The 20,985-nt window shown below is 40.9% G+C and overlaps 1 protein-coding gene across 2 annotated transcripts in view; it reads left to right on the top strand.

Moving 5' to 3' along the window:
• RBPJL (recombination signal binding protein for immunoglobulin kappa J region like) overlaps nt 1-20,985 on the top strand; it is a 72,555-nt gene that overhangs the window by 13,856 nt on the left and 37,714 nt on the right. The window contains exon 2 of one of the 2 annotated variants that reach the window (XM_029613445.1): nt 3,884-3,928. In XM_029613445.1, coding sequence (XP_029469305.1) covers nt 3,900-3,928 — 29 coding nt within the window. In that variant the 5' untranslated portion in view covers nt 3,884-3,899. Of the gene's footprint in view, nt 1-3,883; nt 4,010-20,985 lie in introns of both variants that reach the window. The other variant, XM_029613444.1, reaches the window with a different exon arrangement.

Here is a 20,985-nt window from a genome sequence, read left to right as displayed (position 1 = left end):
CGGCCTCAACTCATCATGATAGCATGATATTATGGTTTACAGTGTGAAAAGCTGCTGAGAAGTCCACTGTAGTATGTGAGGAGATCATCCAATAGAGCAACAAGGTCTGTCTTTGTTCCATGGCCTTGTCTGAATCCGAATTGGTAAATGTCCAACCATTTCTTTAGTTGAGTTTGCACTATTTGTTCTACTAGTTTCCCCAGGAAGGGAATGCTTGATACTTGCCAATAATTTTCCAATTTGGATCCAGGGTGGCCTTTTTTAAACAGAGGATTTATCATGGCTTTTTTCAGATCTGTAGGTAGCAGTCCCTCTGAATGGCAGGTGTTTACAATTTTGGCTGCCCAGGTTATGAGGCCCCCACTTGCCAGCTTCACTAACTTGAATGGATAAAGGTTAAGAGTGTAGGAGTCCCTTAAGTCTAATGATCCAGAGATTATCTTCATGTCCGCAAGGGAGATTGTCTTAAGAGTTACAATGGAGGCTCTTGATTTTGTTCTCAAAGAAGGCAAAGTTGTTTACTGTTGAGATGGGGGTTGTAGAAGGCCGTTCACAATTTTAAATAGTTGCTTGGTTGAGTCTGGAGATTGTTCAATATTTTAAGCTAAGTATTTTTTTGGCCTTTTATGGTTCTGTGGTATGCTGTCATTTGTAGTTTGCATTTTTGTCTGTCTTCTTCGAGGAGTATTTTGCTCCTCAGTTCCTAGCTGTGCCCCTAAGTCAAGAGAAAAGCTAGACTAGACGTTATATATCTATCAACAAGTAGATACATTTTGTTCTAGTTTCCATAAGGAAAATGACCTTTTGAGATCATTGAGGTCCACATTCAGCCACTGTGCACGTCAGCAAGTTAGCCGGATAAATTTATCTGGCTAACTTAGCTTATATATTTAGTGGTGCTGTTGCACCGCTGATTATATCCAATTATCCTAAAGTTAGCTGGGTAAGTCTAGCCAACTAACTTTAGGACAGGTCTATGGCAGTGTTTCCCAACTCTCTCCTGGAGACACATCTAGCCATTCGGGTTTTCAGGATTACCACAATGAATATGCATAAGGTACATTTGCATACACTGGTTCTCTAATGTAGGCCAATCTATTTCATGCATACATTACAGAAATGACTCTTTAGAAAATTTGTTTATGGTGCTTAAAATTATATGCACACACAAATTGCATTCCAGGGGTGGAGTCTGGGTGGGTTTGGGACTCGCAAGCATGTTATAAAATAGCCTGGCCACATGCACATGTGCCCCAAATTTTAAGTGGGCACGTGCAAGTGCATGCAAATGCTGCTTCTACCGCCAATGCCATTTCCAGTTTTACCAGTTCATTCCTAGTTCACCCAGTTAAGAGATAGGTCTTCCAAACCCCCCTGGTTTAATAGCCTTCACTCCTCCCAGTTATTCCTGACCCTTAAAACCCCGATGATCTGCCTATTTATCTTTATTTTATACCTTAAACGGCATTCATAGCAGAAGTAAAGTGAGGTGGCAGGGGGCCTCAGCACATGTCAGATTGCGTAAGTATTTACGTGCACATCTCAGGTTCATGCCCTGAAATGCCAATGCCCTGCCCATACCATGCCCATGCTTTGCCCCTTTTTGAAAACCTTTGAGATATGCACACAGTGGCATTTACACTTTTAAAATCTGCTCAGCGCACAGAAGCCCGACATATTCGCACATCCCCTAATCAATGCGCATGTTGGGCTTTTATAATTCACTTTTAAAAGTGTAAATTCTCTCAGCAAAATTACGTGTATTTAATAGCAGGTGTAACTGTGTGTGTGTGTGTAGTTTTGCTGGGATATTTTTCTAAGCACAATTCCACTTTGAAATATAGTGTAATTTTTGCATATGTTTGCCAGATAACTTGTATGCAGTGTTACAAAATATCCTGTAAAGGCCAAAACTGCTATCACACAACTATAATCAAACAAAAAAGTGGAAGCAAACAATTATGCACTATTCTTCAGAAAACAATACTAATTCTAATTATCAATTTTCACAATCTTAAATGTACTGTGGGCCTGATTTTCAAAGCATTTACATGCTTCAAACTGGATTTAACATGTGTAAATACACTTTACTCATGTAAGTGGGCTTTTGAAAATTGATACAATATAGGGCATTAAAATGTCCACAGGTTTTACCTGCGTTAAGTGCACTTAACATGAGTAAATGGCTTTTGAAAATTGCTATGATAGTATGTTTCATTTACATATGTCACTTTTGAAAATTCACCTGTTAATGTTTAATCTTGGTGCACCATGTATTTTTTTTTTAATTATAGTGAAACACAGTGAGTAGATGATTAGACTTGAAATGAAATATTTAGACTTGAAACATATACAATAGCCCTTATGGAACTACATGTTCTTTCTACAGATACCCATTTTAATATTTCATATTTCATATTGTGAAAACTGATAACTGTTTTAGGAAGAATACTGCATCATTGTTTTCTTCTGCTATTTCATTTGTTTGTTCATTTAACATGCACTAAACAGGAAGTGGCGCCAGGAATGTGTGTTGCTAGGGCAACAGTCATGCAGGCAGTAATCTCTAAGTAAGAAGTCCCTGCTCCCGCACGCCCAAGGAACACCCCCCACCCATTTCCACATTTCCCCTTATACAGTGAGAATGTTGAATGAAAGCCAAGGTATTGGGCCAGGGGGGAGGGAGGGCACTGTGCCAGCTCCCTTCCTCCACTCCCCCCCTACTGCCCAGACCTTCTTTCTCCCCCCCTTCCCTGTCCAGCCTTCACGCAGGGATGAGGTAGGCAGTGGTCTCCTTCAGCGGCTGGTGGGATGAGCTCTGGATGGGTGGACAGTGGCCTGTTACCTTTGGCTGGAACCACGAGTATTTTTTAAACTCATGGGCTAGTTGCTGGCATTTCCTGGCTGCTGCCTTCACAAGATCAGCAGCCACAAAGTGCCGGTGGCCTGCCCCTGGAGTTTCAAAAATGCTGGCAGTGCCTTAAGCACGTGACATGTTTCTCCTGTCTCTGGAGCCTTGAACCGTGGCAAATACATGAAAAGTGGGGCAGAAGCTACTGGAGATCACTTCTGCCTTTGAAGGGGACCCAAGACCTTCAATTTAGGGTAAGGATGGCAGGAATGGGTTTGCCATTGGAGATGTGCAAAAGTTTGGACTTGTTGGGTGGGGTCAGAAAAGGGTGGGGCTTAACTTTGGGCATTTCTTGTGGAAAAGAGGGGAAGGGACTGAGGGCCATTTACTGTAAAAGGGAGCTTGTGGGAGAGAAGAGGGATTTTCTTACTGGCGGGTTATTTGCCTTTTAACCAGCAAGGCTAAATGATAGCCTTGCTGGTTGCTTTTTTTTTTGTATGGTTTGGAATAGGAGATAGCACAAAACGAAACAACGCCATTGACATGTTAAATGTCATGTTTAAATGACAACATATCCCTATCATTCTGCTTGTTCTGGACTTAACAACTCCCAGAATAACTGTCTGTGCACTTGGAACCAACCGGGAGTCTCTATATATTTAAAGTCAATTATAACCGAGCATTTTTCACTCTGATAGGTATGTTCGATTCAAACATATACCGTATTACTGAGAATGTGCACACAATCATCCAAACCCAAAACAGAGGAACGTTCACAGGAAAACTAGCCAGTTGATTTCACTATTCAATCCATTGGGGGTAACTGAATGTAGAGTGTAAACCCATCTCTTTTCTTGCTGTAACAAAAGCTGATAAAATTATTTTCCCTACCCCACTTCGCAGGTTACGTCTCCCCAATCCACACACATAGATGAGTATGATCATTCCAGAGTTAGATTTCAATCTCTCGATACAGTATAACAAGGCAATACAACTTTGATCTGGAATAACTGTATGTTCCTTTCTTTTCAGATCCAGCTCTGATCGGATGGATCCAATGAGGGATGGTGTGTACAGGTACCTACAGTTTCCAGCTGACCAGACTGTCCTGATTTTGCATGCAAAGGTTGCACAGAAATCATACGGGAATGAAAAAAGGTCAGAATTATACTCCGTGCCAGTTTCTGGAGTTTTGCCATCCTAATGAACCTGTGCTTTACTAGCCCTGTCTACAATGGGGAAACCTAGACTATGCTCTATATTCCAGATATTGCTCTACCAGGACTTTTCTTAGTTCTGTGGAAATGACAGCAGAATTATAGAACCTCTATGGATCCTAAAGAAAGCTGAATCCTTTGCATATAATGACACAGAAGAATTAGTAACCTTTCTGATCTCAAAGCTCATGCGCATTCATATCTTTGGATAATTCCTATGTTGCTTCAGTAAAAGATATCACAGCCTACAAATAATCCAGAAGACAGAGAAATATTCCATTATATAATAGAAATGATACTGATATTATACACTTGGATTTTGTCATAGAAGGTAACACTATGGGCTTGTCAAAATGATTAGGTAGACAGGAATATGTGGGGGAAAATATTCAAATGGGGTAAAATTGGGTTGACATTTTGCTAATCTATTATACTTGTTTTCTTGAATTTGTCATTCACTTTCAACACCATCGACCATTAAATTCTCATACCTACATTGCCATCTCTGACTCAGTCTTCGACTGGTTTTCTTCCTGTCTGCCCAATTGCAAATTTAGGGAGTCATTTTCAAATAAGCCTCTATCGCACGCGAAAAGTCCCTTTTCGCGTGCGATAGCATGCTGGGGGCAGAGTCGGGGTGGCGAGGGGAGGAGTTGGGGTGGCGAGGGGAGGAGTCGGGGTGGCGAGGGGGCAGACTCGGCGATGTCTTCGCTGGCGGGATAAGGTTAATAACCTTAGCGTCGCCAGTAACGCGCCGAATAGCACCACCTTTCATGGTGGTGCGATTCGGTGCGAAAGCCGGCAGCAAAGACACCGCGGTGGTGCGAAGACTGCCGGCTTTCGCAGGCCCACCCCTCTATTTTCTTACATTTGTTCTTTGCGGGCCCTTATTTCTTCTTTACATTTGTTACACACTTTTGCTAATGGCATATGGAGCTTTCTTTTTATATTATTAATTTGTATTGATTTTAATATAAGCAAAACATAATTTCCCCCCCCCCCAAAAAAAAATGTATGGCCTTAAGGATCCGCTATTAAATTATTAGGTGCTGCTACCATCCAAAAAGGTAGAATCAAAAATGGAAGGGGATAGTAAGAATGTTAACATAAAAAGAAAGAAGGGAGGCCGAGGGAAGGCTGCCATTTTGAAGTGCTCAAGAATTACTTGAGAAAGGCGTCCGCATCTCTTCAGAAGTGGTGAGGACACTCTCATAGGCAGCTGTGGGCATCATTTCTTTGAGCCAGCCTGCCAGCGAAGATATTTCTTGCAATATCCAAATTCTCAACATCAAGACCAGAGCTACAGATAGTCATCTTTTCTGAGAACTATTGATAGCTTGGAAACCTGAAAAGTCTTGCAAAATATTAACTGCAAGGTCTAAAGAGAGAGGTTGATTTAGGACACCAGTGATGCACCATTGCACATCAGCACGGTATATGTACCAGAGATTCACCTGCTTGTTGGCATCTCCAGCAACTTGCAGGGTCTTTCAGTCCTGCTTTGTGCAATGGTTTTCATTGTCTAGTACTAAAGATTATTTATTTTAAATTGTATTAACATCGCTTTGGTTTCTCTAATCCCTTAAAGTGAGCTTGTGAGTTGTCTCATTGATCTTCTGAAATGATATTGCCAATGTCCTCTGCCCACCCTTCCCTCAATCATACTTGAGCACTTCACAATGGAATATTGTCCAGGAGCAGTTTGTAGAAAACAGAGAGCAGTTGTTTTGTGAGGCTTTAATTTCTTCAAGAACTATATGAATGGAAAACTGATCAAAGGACTTCTCTCAAGATTTAAGTGCTTGATTATTACATCTTTCAGTTGAAAATTCTTATAAAATTGGTTGAGCTGTAATTGAGAAACCGTGTTGTTCTGAAAAAATAGAGCATGCGTCTCTTTTTAAGTATTAAATGCCTCAGTGTATCTCCCTCTCTGCCCAGGCTGAACACTTTATAGATTTGCTGCCAGTCTTTTATGTTGGAATTTTCTCATATCAGAGTGTTGCTCACCTTCTTTGGGTCAGTTTCCATCATCTTGTGGATTCTATTCCAAATGTTTCTATTTAGAATCCAAATTGGGTTTTCCTCTGAAGATTTTTTTCAGCATTCAAGTGTATCTAATTAGTTTACAACTCCATACTTCTTTTTCCAACTTGATGCATCATTTTTTTATTCCCCACTTCATCCAAGATGTCTCAAAGGGCTATTAATGAATTTACCCACTTATATAGTTCAAAGTTTGAGCATTTGAGACCTGTTCTATTAATAGGGGTTTGAAATCTAGGCTCTGAGCTCCCTCATATAAATTGTGGAGTCTGTGAAAAATTGCTTGTGGAGTCTGTGAAAAATTATTGTGTAAAGGTACCCGGATTAGTAATTAAGTGGTGGCAGAATCATCATCTTAAGTAGTTGAACCTTCTCCCAGAAGGAGATCTGTATTTTATTCCATAAGCTCAATTTTTACTGACTCCTGTCTATTAAAGAAAACAAGTTATCCTATACTAGATTCCTTAATCTTGGGCTTAGCCAAATGCCAAGATATTTCATTTTATTAGGTTGCCAAGTAAGCTGACACCACTGCAGCGTGAACTAGGATGGTATGGAGAAAACATCAGGACTGTGCTTTTACTACAGTTTATTTTGTATCCCAAAACAGCCAAACCTTGTTTAATAACATTCATTAGTTCTTTCACAGAGTTATCTGGATTGGAGATCCAGCACCCTGGGTGAGCGGAAAATCCTTAGGGTAGGTGTGAAATGTGCCAGAGTTCTCCCTAGGGTTACAGAAGGGAAAAATAAGCGATAAGAAATGAAGTACCCTCTACATATGCTACTAGTAATGTGTCCGTTTACCTTGGTCCAACTTTGGTTATAATAGGATTATGGTGTTACAGAAAAGGATGGCACTGTTTTTGCCTAGCGGGTTCTTGAGGATCCCTGTGGGCCTGCTGGCTCTTTCAGTTCAACAGAGCCCTCGGTCACCATGGATACTGGTCTGCCAAGGGAATGCTCTTAAGCACATGCCAAGAGGCACCTGGGAAGAAGGATGGACTTTACATACTTTACGGGAAATCCTGTGGCTTCCTCTGAATATTGCCTTCCGTAAAGAATTCAGAGATGGGATGTGAGTACTGCTGAGCATATGGAGGGAGAATGACTATGCACCAAGGGTTTTTGGAGCAAGAGAGAAAGATCTAAATGTACTGCTAGAGAAAGAGGAAGAGGAAATTCCGTTTATTTAGTGGATGTTGTTTCTGCTGCGGAATCCTGTGACTCATCATGATTTTAATTATTGATTGACTGCTGGTACCCCAGAAGAATAAAAGTCTTTTTTTTACAATTTTGAAATAAATTCTAAAGACTGTGGATATGAAGTTTTGGGTCTGCTAAAGACAGGTAAAGATTATTGTGCAGGGGTGCAGTCTGATGGTCCTAGAGGGGAAAAGTGGATTTGGTATTTTTCCCTGTTGCCCTTAAACCTCTTAGCCAGGTCCAGTCCAACTATCTGTCATTGTATTTTTCTGAAACAATAGAGCTGGTGCCAGGGCTACAAAAACCCATCAGATCTCTTTTTTGTGCCCCAGTCTGGGGTTATAAGTGCATATTCAATATCCTCTTCTTTAATGCCCTTGCCCTCCCCTTGCCTTTTCCTTTGATGCAGTTGAAACTCAACCAATCTAATCCCATTGTATGGTGCTCTGGCCATCCGACCACTGTGTAAAGCCTGTATATTTTTGATGAATAGATCTCCCTGTAACCCCCTGTACTGGGGACCTCTCATAGAACATTCTCAGCACTGAGGCTATTCTGCTCTTCAATTTTCATACTCTCCCAATAGCCACAGGCTTGCAGGACACTTGACTTCCCTGGGGTGGGGGATAACCTCCTGGATCCGAGGCATTTTGTTACAGTCTTTAGAGTAGATAGTAAAAATCACACTGGAAACATGCAGGTGTTCCAGCAAAACTTTACTAAAAGGTTTTCTTAAAAATGATGCGTGGTAATTTTTACAAGTATCTTTCCTTTTTGCAAAATACATAAAACAAAGTTACATTTGGTAAATGTGTCTGGATTTTTCTTCAATAATAAAATCTCAAACTGATCCCTCTCTACCCAGGTGGTAGTTGGGGGCTCCTTTCAGGAAGATCTTTACAGTTGGGATAGCTGAACACTATTTAACCTCACATGTACCATACCTTCACTCAAACATCCTGGTATGAACTCCTTACACTTGGTATATCTGAAGGGTATGTTTTACTCTAATCCCTGGATATCAGATAGCTATTTACAATGGTTATGCACTGGATGGGTGTCCTGACTCCCCCCCCCCCATACTTGATTTTGATTCAAAAGCCCCTCCTGACCTGATTCCCACCCCCCACTTCAGTAGAAAGTGCAGGGTTGCAATTCCCCACCCTGACTCCCATCTACATCATTCTTACCTCCTAAAACTCGGCCCCACTTGCAGCTGGCAGGAGAAATCGCTTTTCACTTCTGCAGCTTTGCTTTGTTAGCTACCTTATTTACTATGCAGCTATTCATTTCACTTGGTGAGGTAGCCCAGTGTTTCCCAGCCCTCTCCTGGAGGCACACCTAACCAGTTGGATTTTCAGGATATCCATAATGAATATGCATGAGATAGATTTGCATACATGGATACAGGGATATCAATATTTTCTCAGAAAATATTGATATCCCTCTAAAATGTTACTAATAATCCTCTGAAATGTTGTTAATAAGTTAGTACGGTTAACATAGTTACTCTTCTTCTCTCCTTCTACTGCCATTCCATTTCCTACTCGCTCATGCTGACCACCTCTCTCCCTTTCTTGCCTGCTCCCCTTCCCTTGCTCCCTGTTCGATGTAACTTTCTACTTCCGTGAGTTGATTGTAAACCGGCATGATGTGCCATACGATTGTCGGTATATTAAAAGTGATCAAATAAATAAATAAATAAATACATTGGAGACCCAAAGTATGCAAATCTATCTTATACATATTCATTGTGGCAATTCTGAAAATCTGACTGGCTACATGTGCCTCCAGGAGAGGGCTGGGAAACGCTGCGGTAGCCAATCCCCGTTAACAACTAAATTCAGAACAGGGCTTGTCCCCTTCACTGACAGGGCTTGTTATTGGCTATTTCTCATGTTGCAGAGCCTAGGAACCAAGGTTTCTCAATTTCCTGTGTATTTGCTTAGTGTGACATATTGTTGCAAAGTGGCACTTATTAATTTTTGCCTGAGGCTGGGCATGCATTCATGAACAGATTATCTCTACTGGCTAATGGTGTCCCAGATAAAAATCATTTAATGTTGCCCCCCTCTTCTCCTCCTCTCACACACATACACTCACACATATACATTCATTCTTTCTTTCTCTTTCACATATACACAAACACACACAGGCTCTCATAGCTCCCACTCCACACATACACACACAGGCTTTCACATACCCCTTCACACACACATACATAAGCTCTTTATCACACACACCCTCTCTCACACATACACACAAATGCTCTCATATACAAACATTCTTTCTTGCTCCCTCACATGTTCACACATTGCTTTTATTCCTTTACATACCATTTTTCTCTCTGTTTCATACACATCCACACAGACTCTCTTGCTTTCATTCACACATACACACACACTAAGGGTTTCCTTCTGGGCTGAGACCCTGTCTGCTGGGTCTCACTCTTTGGCCACCATGGGATGGAGTCCATGTCTGCCTACCAGGCTCTTCTCTTTTGCTGCTGAGGGATGGTCCTCAGTGGCCCACTGGGCCTCTCTCTCTTCAACTAATGTTGATTGGGGTCCGCGGTGGCTGTGCCAGACCTCTCTTTTTGGCTGCTGTGGGATGGGGTCCATAGCAGGCCCACTGTCTCTCTCTCTTTCTTTCTTTGGCAGAACAACTTCAGCTATTGGGTCTTCTGTGGCGCCCCTAGTCTCCTGGCACCCTGGGCGACTACCAGTTCATCCTATCCTAAAGCAAACCCTAATCACTCCCTCCCAAAGACAATTCTATCTCCTCATCGCATCTCTCAGTCCCTACTCTCCTCCCTCTTGAATCCCAGAGTCCTGATCTAGAAGGCTATGTCTCCAGCCTCTTGGAGGCTTCTCTGTTTCATGTCCCTTTCCAGTCAGCATGAGAGTGGGTCAGATGCTTTGGCATGTCTAGCTGCTCCTGCAGCCACTGGCTTCTTTCTCTTCTGTGCCGGTCAGATCAGTTGATTCACTGATGTTAGATGGAGAAGGAGCAGCAACAGGAGCGAGTTAGAAGTGATGGATCTACTGGCCTAGTCTTCTGCTGGCTGGCTGATACAAAAGATAGTGTTGCCTCTTGGCTCCAGTTTGGCAGGGAAGAACAATGAATAACATTTCTTTGGTCCCTCATGTGCTGGATCATATGGGGGATGGGGGCAGTGGCAACTGGCTTATTATGTGACCCCAGCCAAATAGGAGGCATGGCCTAAAAATATCACATCAGAGGCTGGGCTACCATAGTGGCTCAGAGCCTCTAAAAGCACAGGGCCCAGGATTGCTGCACCGATTGGCTCCCTTCCAAGATACCTATGCACTTCCTCTATGTTCTATGTACTTGGAGACTGGTTCTGTGCTTTAACCAATTCATAGGGCCTAGTCATCTCTTTGGCTGTGGATAGCATCAGGTATTTCTTCATTTGCAGTTTCAGTGAGATACCTGTGTCCTGAATTCCAGTCACCAAGCTGTCCCAGATTTGGTCCTCCTTAGTAGCTCCAAAGACAGTGTTCACTCTGCTCATACAGCTACTTCCGAGGTGGCCAACTCTGGTCCTCGAGAGCCACAAACAGGCCAGGTTTTCAGGATATCCACAATGAATATGCATGAGATAGATTTGCATGCACTGTCACCATTGTATGCAAATGTGTCTCATGCATAATCATTGTGGATAGCCTGGAAACCTAGCCTGTTTGTGGCTCTTGAGGGCTGTAGTTGACCATCTCTGAGCTACCTAATGAAAGCTTCCCCTTCCCCTCAAGCTGTCATTGTTGATGGAAAACTTGCTCTCATAGACTTTTATTGTGTTTGGGGATAAAGTACTCTTCATACTTTTCCAGGACCTTCTCAGGGCCCTAAAAGCACAGCTGTATTCTGTACACCATACAACGACATGGTACAGGTACCATTTTCCACCCAAAGCCAGTGAGGCAGGAGAAACTGTGAGGAACTCAAGCCCCTTTCTTCATCAAGCCCCTTTCTTCCCATGAAGAGATAAGTCTGGTCCAGGTGAGTGGAAGGTTTACGGGAAGGTGGCAATTTTGTCAAACAAAATTCAATGAAAAAAAACACATTTTTGGGGGGGTTCCTTTTAATTTACTTTTTAAACAAAATGTGTTTCATAGCTTTTTTCATTTGGTTTAAAAATGAATGCACACCTTTACTGTTTATTTAGTTATGGTAAAGCTCCATCACAGAGAATTTTGGCCCTACAGTTTGAACAGGAACAGTGAACTTCTTTATTTATTTCTCAGCATGCCTTCTGGCTCCCCATAACGTCATTATTACTGTTTTTTAAAGTTTTATATTTACTAATAACTTTATTAACACAGCATCTGGCTGAACATTACACATGTTGATCTACTGAACAATATACTTCCAATCACACACAAGGCAATTGGATCAGATGGGGATACATCATAGGATATTAAGGGAGCTTAGAAATTCGGAATACTCCACTGTTCATTTGTTTTTGGGAAAGATGAATTGTTCCACGAATTGCCTTGTCCACTTTCTGTTTTGTTAGTTCCATGCAAACAATCTCCTCTGTCAATTCTGTGATTTCTACCCTTCTACCATTTGTACCCCCAATGTGGTGATATTTTAAGTTAGTGACATAAGAACATTTATTAAATTGTTTTTTTACTTGCCTAGCTAAGGTCATTGGTAATTTAGGTGACAAAGGAGATGTCTCTGGGCCATTACTTTGAAGTCAGGAAACTTAGAACAGCTAGGGGAAAACAAATGTCTTTTTGAAAGACACCAGAAGAGCAATCAACTCTTGTTTTTGATGGGCACTTGAGAGTTGTATTTTCCTTTGAAAAGTTAGTACATGGTGGGGAGTAGTATCTTATAACTGTAAATTAAGAAGTATGTGATCCTATTGTCTAGAAGCCATTTGTTGGTCAACAGTGACACCATGTGGACTTTGCATCAGAGTTTAGTTAAGCAGTACATTACATAATCATATCCATCTAGCCAATAAGCTAGATGGACTAATGAGACTTTTTAACTAATTACATATAAAAAGTGGGCCTTTGTTTCAGAGACAGATAAAGGCAGAGAGGGATGGGGTACAGGTTCCTACAGTTTCCAGAAATCATACAGGAATTAAAAAGGTCAGAATTATACTGAGAGCTAGTGCCTGGAGTTTTGCCATTCTAATGAACCTTCTCACCTCTTATTGTACATTATATAATGAAAATGATACTGCTATTATATACTTGGATTTTCTCATAGAATTTAACACTATGGACTTGTCAAAATGCTTAGACAGACAAGAATTTGTAGGGAAAATATTAAAATGGGGTAAAACTGGTTTGACATTTTGCTAATCTTGTCTTCTTGGATTTGCCATTCACTTTCAATACCTTTGACCACTAAATTCTCTTACCTACATTGGCATCTCTGTCTCAATCTACAACTGGGTTTTTTTTCCTGTCTGCCCAGTTGTTCCTTTAGAGCTTGATTCCTCAAAGTATTTTCCCATAGATACTGAATAAAAGAAAAGCCTCACTAAATCAGGCCCTTCATGTCTTCTTTAATAATAGCATAATCCTCATATCCTATTAATATTAGGCAAACTTAGTTTTAGGGAATAATCGGAAGATTTGTCATGATTTTATTTAGAATAAAGAGGAAATATTTTACTTCATTTTGTGAGGGTTTGGACATTATGTCCATGAGGCAAGTTTGATTGCCTGATCCATGTGCAGGGCCATATTTAGACAAAGGCTACATAGGCACATGCCTACGGTGCCAAATCCTGAAGGTGCCCAAAAAACTGGGACTCCTCCTCCTGCTGCTGTCTGATTTCCAGGGAAGAAACCCACCACCCCAGTCTTCTGCCTATGGACTTGATAATCTTAAATCCCCTTGGAGTGCTGGAAGTCATCATGGATTCCCCAGTCATCCTGCAACTGGATTGTTGAGAAATTCATCCAAGGCATTATTAATCGCGTGGGGTTGATCTGACAAATCATATGCTATAGTCTGGCTAGAATTTAGATGGCGATTTTGGGGACTCAGTCTTAATTTTCTTGAACTGAGAATTGAGGGAAAGGGCAGGGTTTGTATTTTTTTCTGTTTCTAATTTACAAAAAGCTAATTTTTCTATCCTTTTCAATACTAATAAACTTTGCTTTACTATAATGCTATGGGTTTCTGTCTGCTATAGAGTGTAAGAGTCTACATGTGTTATGTAAATATGCATGCACTGATTTTGATTATATTACTTGTAATAGTAATGTTTTGCATTTTTTATTTTATATTTTTTCTGCTCCAGCCTTTACTCCCCGTCCCTTTAGTTCTGTGGGCATGTTGCACATGCCCTTTATAAAGCTCACAGCTGAGAGGTGGAGTTATTTATGTGGTCCTTCCCATAGTTGAGGGTTCACAATGTCTATATCTCTATCATTTGTATCTCTGCAGCTTTTTATACATGCAAAGAGTATAGTTGTTGCCAGGACCAATATTAGAGGTATGCAACTTGTAAAGTAAACAGTTATTTTTTGCTTGGTGGTTAGTTTCTTGGTAAGAATTAAAAGTGAATCTTTGTATTTCTTAATTGACCATCTCCTGATATAAGGAACTATGCTTATATATTTTCTAACTTACATAAATAGATAAACATCCAGCATTTACATGGCAGGAAATATAATTCCCTCTTCTGCTGCACATTCAGCACTGATATTCTCTTCTATATGTGTCGTTATGAATTGGGTACATTCATGGTGACACAAAGACTATGGAAACCCAAATAGAACGGTAACAGAGCCTCCATATTTTAGGTTTAAATTTATTTGCTTAAGGTACAGAACCTGGCCTTGAATGTAAACCTTACTCAAGGCTGACCCCCCTGACAGTTCTGCATTCCTCTGGGGAAAGGAAAGAATCTGGGGTTTTTAGCTCTCCTGCAAGTGACTTACACATGCACAGCATGAAAGAGATGTGCTTTAGGTCTGATATCTGAGGATTAGGAATCAGAAATGTCATGGTTGCTAATTCTCACTCTGCTACTGACTGTGTCACCTTGGGTGAGTCACTAGGAGGGCAATATTCAGAGCCATTTCTGCACGTATAAAAGTATATGGCTACAAACCTTGGTTTGCTGAATTTTGAAAGGGAAACTTTATAGGGAGTTTCCCTTTTGAAAATTAGATTGCAGGCCTGATAAGCATATAAAATCATATTTTGATGATTGTCTCCCCTGTGTGAGTAAAAGTATGCATATTCTTTACAAACAAAATGGGGGCAGAGACAAATCGGGAGAGGCAAATTGTCCACATTTATGCAAAGCCCACATGTACTTTTTACCTGTGGTCCTTGCACCAGTTTTCAAAGTCAATATACACGCATATTTTTACTTTGAGAATTGCCCCAGGAAAGGTACCCACAGAGATGTGCACCAACCAAAATTATTGGTGTAGTTCTTTGTCGATAAGCAGAACTGAAATAGCCATGACATATGGCTGATTTCAATCAACGGTGCCAAACAGGCCCATCTTTCAAAGCTCAGTAAAAGTCTTATTGAGCACGGGTGGAGGTTACCACAAACACACTGCCTTGTAAGCCCCACCGTCTGATTTTCTCCAAGCTTCCAGATGGGCTTATGATCCTTTCCCTCATAGTTTCCTTAATTTTCTTCTGCCTCATAGCAGATCAGTTTTTTGTTTTATCACTGCCTCAGCAGCCTCTCAACAGCACTTTTAAGTGCTACTAAAAAAGTAAGATCATTTTTCCAGTATATTCGGAGAGGGGCCTAAGAAGAAATCAGCCATCAGCAGCTTCAAGATTTGTGTCTGTGAGAATCAGATATCAATTATGAATACCCATGAGGAATGCTACAAGTGTTTGGGGCCTGACCATGACATGGCTAATTGCTATAACTGCGGTCATATGTCCCCCAGGGCTCAACAATATTGGATCTGGAAAATGAGGAATCTCTGGAACACGCGCAATGGATAAGCAGACCCATGAGTCTGGGCATTAGAGCTATTCGTCCTCCTGGATCTGGAAGTCCTCTGGTTCTCATCGTGCCAGATCGAGTATGTGCTCCTTGTATATCCCCTCGACAGATAACGCTTACTTCCTCCTCTCCCCTGAGGCTCAGGGCTCCGGATCTGCCTGAGGTCTGAGGTCAAGCAAAAGCACAGAACCACTTGGCGACAGATAAAGCGTGGAAGACAATACCTGAGCAGGGCTCATTCTCGAGGTAGATTCCTTCAGAGCAGAGGAGTAAGACACCTCATTAGCCCCCAAGCCAGTGGAAGTGTCTTCTTTTATGGCACATAAAGTCACTACAGTGCCGAGCAATCTTTTTTTATCCAGAATCTGGTGCCTCCAAGGCACCATTGGTGGTAATGCCGGCTAGTGCTATCAGCATTGCTAGGTCAGCAATGCTGGAAGTATAAGCTACCAGCATTACTGTGCTGCTGACATAGCAATGCTAAAAGCGCTGGCCGGGATCGTGGTAGCATGACCCGCAAATCCAGCTGAAGATAATCATTGGAAAATGTACTGGGAGGGTGAGGGTTAGGGTAAGAGGTGGGGGTGGGAGGCCAGTTCTGGCCCTTCAAATTTTGCTTTGAAGGGGTTGGTAATAAATCAACCAAATGAGACAAAACCCACTGAATCCCAATAAATCCACGTTGATGAGGAAACAACTACTCAAAAAATTGAAACTCACATATAAAAAATATGTGAAGATGGACAGTGGTTGTTTTAGAGGTTCCCAATCAGGTTACTCAATGTGCTTGAATAATCATTAACAAACCACCAACCACCTGATAATTTTAACAAATGCAGTACCCCCAAAAAGCGAGAGTGAATTCTTAAAAACAAAATCTCTTAATGTGTTTTATTCAAAAAAAGTTACATCACCGTTTTTCCGTTAGAAATGATGTTGCTGTACATAAACTCCAGATGTCCAAAAAATTATTTAAGTCTGAATAGTTCTTATTAAGCTTGAAAAAGTTCTCCGTGCCATGCGCCCAGAAAATGTGAGTATAGTCTTTATGTATAGGATTTAAAATCTTCCACACATCTACAACTTTCAACTGATTACCCAAAAAAGAAATGCCCTTATTCATCCCCATAGGTAGAGGAGCAGAAGCAGGAAATTTATCTAGACCTGGATCAACCACACAATTGAAATCTCCACCAAGAATGACTGGAGCCTCTCCAAGGGACAAAATCAGGAGACTAATTTGACAAAAAAACCCCCAAAACATGAGCATTTTATTGGGTCCATAAATTGAGGATAAAATTATTAATGTCCCAAAACGTTTACCTGTAGTAATAATAAACCATCTATCTGGGTCTGAAATAGAATTTTCTAATTAAAAAGCCACTCTTTATGCAATATTATGGCAACACCACTACTTTCAGTTGTTTCTGAGGCAAAAAAGATTTGAGAAACCTATCGATGCTTTAACTTTGCATGTTCCATATCAGTAAGATATGTTTCTTGTAAAACAGCTATGTGCACTTGCAATCTTCCTAAATGAGATAATACCTTCTCTGTCTTAATCGGAGTATTAAGGCCAGCCAAATTCCAGATCCCGTATTTAAGGTGGTACACGATAAAATACCAGTGAGAACATTATCAAATGACATTTCACTTAGCTGCACTGGCTGCCGCCTCCTAGCCTAAGCTGCAGCAAATACGTAAAATGTATTCGTTTTAAAAATGTATATTCCGTTGATCCATAAATCTCAGCGAATTCCAATATAACACACATAGGCAAAAATAACAATACAATCTTTTCAAATCAATTGGAACAAACAAATACATTCAAAAATACATTTAAAAATGTCTTAATTAAAGAACTGAGGTTCTTACTAAATTACACGGTGTAACTGCTAACTAACCCTAAGAGACTGAACGCCAACGCATATGGGTTTTTAATAGCTTCCTGAAATGAAGCAAATTCTTCTCAGTCTTTCCTTATCACGTCAGGTAGCTTGTTCCATAAGAAAGGAGTGGCTGCACTGAATATTCTCTCTCTGTCTGATATGGCACAGGATCTATTCTTAAGCACTCTGAGATGGGCTCGTCAGAAAGCTGTGTTTCCCTGTCAAGGCAGATAGTCGCAGCTTTTGGTGGGGGGGGGGGGGGGGGGGTCCAGGCAAGCCAGTCATGGGCTGCCCAGGCCCTGTGGTGGGAATACCTGAGCCTTAGGAGGGTTTGCCCATGTGTGGGGATTTGCGTGACAAAGTTGTGACCTCACTGACTCTGTTTGGGACTGTCTTGTCGTCAGGGTCAGAATGGCCTTGGTGTGGTGACAGACTGGATGTCCTTGTGAGAACAAAGGCAGTCTCCTTGCTTGCAGTGGTGGACGGACCAGGAACGCCCATCTGAGGTGAATCTTGGAAGGACATTTCTTGCCAGTGGTAGCTCTGATGGTCCAGAAGCAATTTGTTGGATGCTATCTGATCTTCACCTTTGCCATTCAGATATTACCTTGTTGTAGTCTGGGTACTTAGGTTCTGATTTTATTATTGCCAATTTAAAAAATCATTGCCCTGGGTGATTTTTTTTAAATCAGGGAGGCGGGTAATAAATATATTAAAATAAACAAATAAATAATGTACTAATCCAATACAGCTGTGGCCGTCCTTATTCCATCATTATATCATCCCTGAGTGTGTGGACTGAATTTAATATCAATGGTGAATGCATCTGCTTATCCCTGCCTAGATTAATATGAGTTTGATGTATAAATCAGACATTTTCTAATTATCATTTAAGAAACCTCAGATCAGCAGCAGCCATTAATTTTGTAGTCATGCAAAATTTGTCAATCATAGTTTAGAAAACCTCTTAGCCAAAAATCATGAGGTTAATATTCAGCAGCACGGCAAGCGATCAGTTTTTGTGGCTAAGGTTAGCTGGATAAATTGTCATGAAAGTGATGTGCTGCCAATTAGGTGATCCACTGAATGTAGACTGATAAAGTCCTCGTTAGCTGGATAAACCTTATTGGCAAACTTTATGACTGCTCTCTGGAAAAACAGAATTAGCCGGATAAATTATCCGGTTAATGTAACTCCGCCCTGGAATGCTTCCAACTTGTCTGGCTGGAAATTTATAACTTTCGATTTGTCCGGCCAAATCTCATACTTAACTGAACAAACCATCTGAATATTGACCCCCATACTTTTTAAATGCAATAATAACAAGTACTAGATGAGACCACATCACTGAAATGATATGCTGTATCTTTCATTAGTTGGAAACATTATCTCAGCAAAGAGATTATGCTTGATAATACTTTACATATTACAACATGACTTAAGGTAGTATTGCAGAGCTGGCCAACTCCAGACCTCAAGAGCCCCAACAGACCTGATTTTAAGGAAATCCATAATGAATATGCATGTGATAGATTTACATACAGTGGAGAGAGTCCATGGAAATCTCTCTCATGCTTATTCATTGTGGATATCCTGAAAATCAGACTTATTTATGGCTCTTGAGGATTGGAGTTGGCCATCCCTGTGGTACTGGATGCCATGAAAGTTCAGCACTGGTCTGGAAGAATCCATCCTCTAATAAAATGCACCCAGACTTCACCATCCATATTCACAAAGTCATCTGCTTCTATCAAAAGAAGACAGCTATTTCTGCAGCTTATAATGCAAATGTAAATGTTTTACTATATGAGAGATTAAATTGATCTATTAAGCCGGGCACTTAACAGTTCTGCATAGCAGATGATATATTCATGGAGAGGCTCCATACATAGAAAGCAGAGCTGTAAGTTCATGCTTACAGTGGGATAGAGCCAGGGCTGAATAGGCTCACTGTAGACAAATGGAAACAACCAGGGGAATTTTGTAACATTGTGTACTTATGTGCATAGGTTCACTTTGAAAATTATCCCACCAAATCTACTTATGCACATATCTGCTGTTTAGTGCGTGCAAATGTTTTGGAAAAAATTTCTGTACACACATTTGGATTTCCAAGCGTATGCATGTAAGTTCCAACCTCTCTCTAACTCCACCCCCAGAAACACTTCCGCTCAGTCCAGGTAAATCTACACATGAAGAGGACATGTAACTTTATCCATGGCCAATTGAAAGAATGCCCATTTCTGACAGTAAAACACTGTGGAAGTGCTTTTAAAAATTACCCTCCCTAAGATGAAAGAGCAATATGCTCGCAGCGATATAAACTATTTTTCTTACATGCAATAGAGACATTATATAGTAACACTTTCCTCTTTGGATTTGACCTTGTCTGTTAGAGATTCATTGGAAGATGTTTTTCCAATATGGGGTGCGAGGGAAGTTAACCTTACCACACATTCATAAGGCACTTGAAAAGCTGAGTAAGGAGGATTGTTTCGATTTAACTCTTCGCACTCACACCAGACTTACTAAAGTCTGGCTTCAAGCATCTACCTGAGTTATCTTCTAGTGTATACATAAGGGAGATGCAGTACAAAATTTTTGAGATGGGCTTTTGTATCTCAGTCTCTGGCATGTAAAGCCAAACTGGAGGAGACTGAGATATGTGAGAAATGTAAATCGGCAGTGGGTTCCTTATCTCATGGTTTTTGGTGTTGTCCTTTAATTCAACACTTTTGGGCTAAACCTATAGCCTATTTGGCGAGGGTCGTGGGTTATGACATTCCTGCAATCCCTATCTCTCTGCTCTTTGATTGTTTCCCTTGTCTGATTTATTTAAATGCAAGGGAGATTGATTTTTTCGTCCGGAAAGCACGAGTCATAGGCAAAAAAATACCGATTTTGCTGCATTGGAAAGAAGCTACTGCACCTTCTTTTTTGGCAATGGCGCAATTCGTTCCATGAAATGAAGCAAACAGAAAGTAAAGCCTCTACATCTTCCTTTAAGCGCCGACAGTTATTTTTAGTGACTTGGGAGAAATGTGTTCAAAGCTTGTCTCCTAGAGTTAGGAGTGTGACCCTGAATAGTTAATTTTGGAAGGTTTGAGAGTGTCTGGGAATGGGTTCTAAGTTAGAAGGGTAAAAAAGGGGGGTGGGAAGGGATGGGGAATTTAAGTAGATGGAATATGAGCTATGTTTACGATCTTTGCTGTTCTTGTGAATAAGTGGTTGCCTTGTAGTACAGGACAATGGGAGGGTAATGGGGGAGGTGACAAAAATGAAAATGTATATTGTTCAATCATTCATAAGAGTCAATGTACTTCAGAGCCCAGTTTGTATACTTTATTGCCTAATAAAAACATTTTGAACTAAAAATTGTCCTCCCTGAGGTCCATATGGTCACTGTCCGGACAGCAAAGTTAGCCGGATCAACTTATTTGGCTAACTTTGGAGGTATATGCAGTAATGCAGTCACACTATTGAATATAGCTGGCTATCTTAAAGTTAGCTGGCTCACTTTAGGAAAGCTCTTTGACCTAACCAGACTTCGCTGGCTACATTACCTAGCTAACTCTGAATATCAGAGTTAGCCGGTTAACTCAACTCCTCCCAGTTACATACCTGGAGCACCCATAACTTAGCTGGCTAAATTCTAGTCATCTAACTTATTAGCCTGCTGGAATATAACAGGATAAGTGCCAAATATTCCTCTAGATCAGTGGTTCTCAACCCTGTCCTGGGGGACCCCCCCCCCCCCCAGCCAGTCGGGTTTTCAGGATATCCACAATGAATATGCAT

The sequence above is a fragment of the Rhinatrema bivittatum genome, chromosome 8 (genome assembly GCF_901001135.1).
Source record: "Rhinatrema bivittatum chromosome 8, aRhiBiv1.1, whole genome shotgun sequence".
NCBI classification, from domain to species: Eukaryota; Metazoa; Chordata; class Amphibia; order Gymnophiona; family Rhinatrematidae; genus Rhinatrema; species Rhinatrema bivittatum.
Note: the sequence above shows the minus strand (reverse complement) of the source record. Positions and strands in the feature narration are given on the sequence as shown.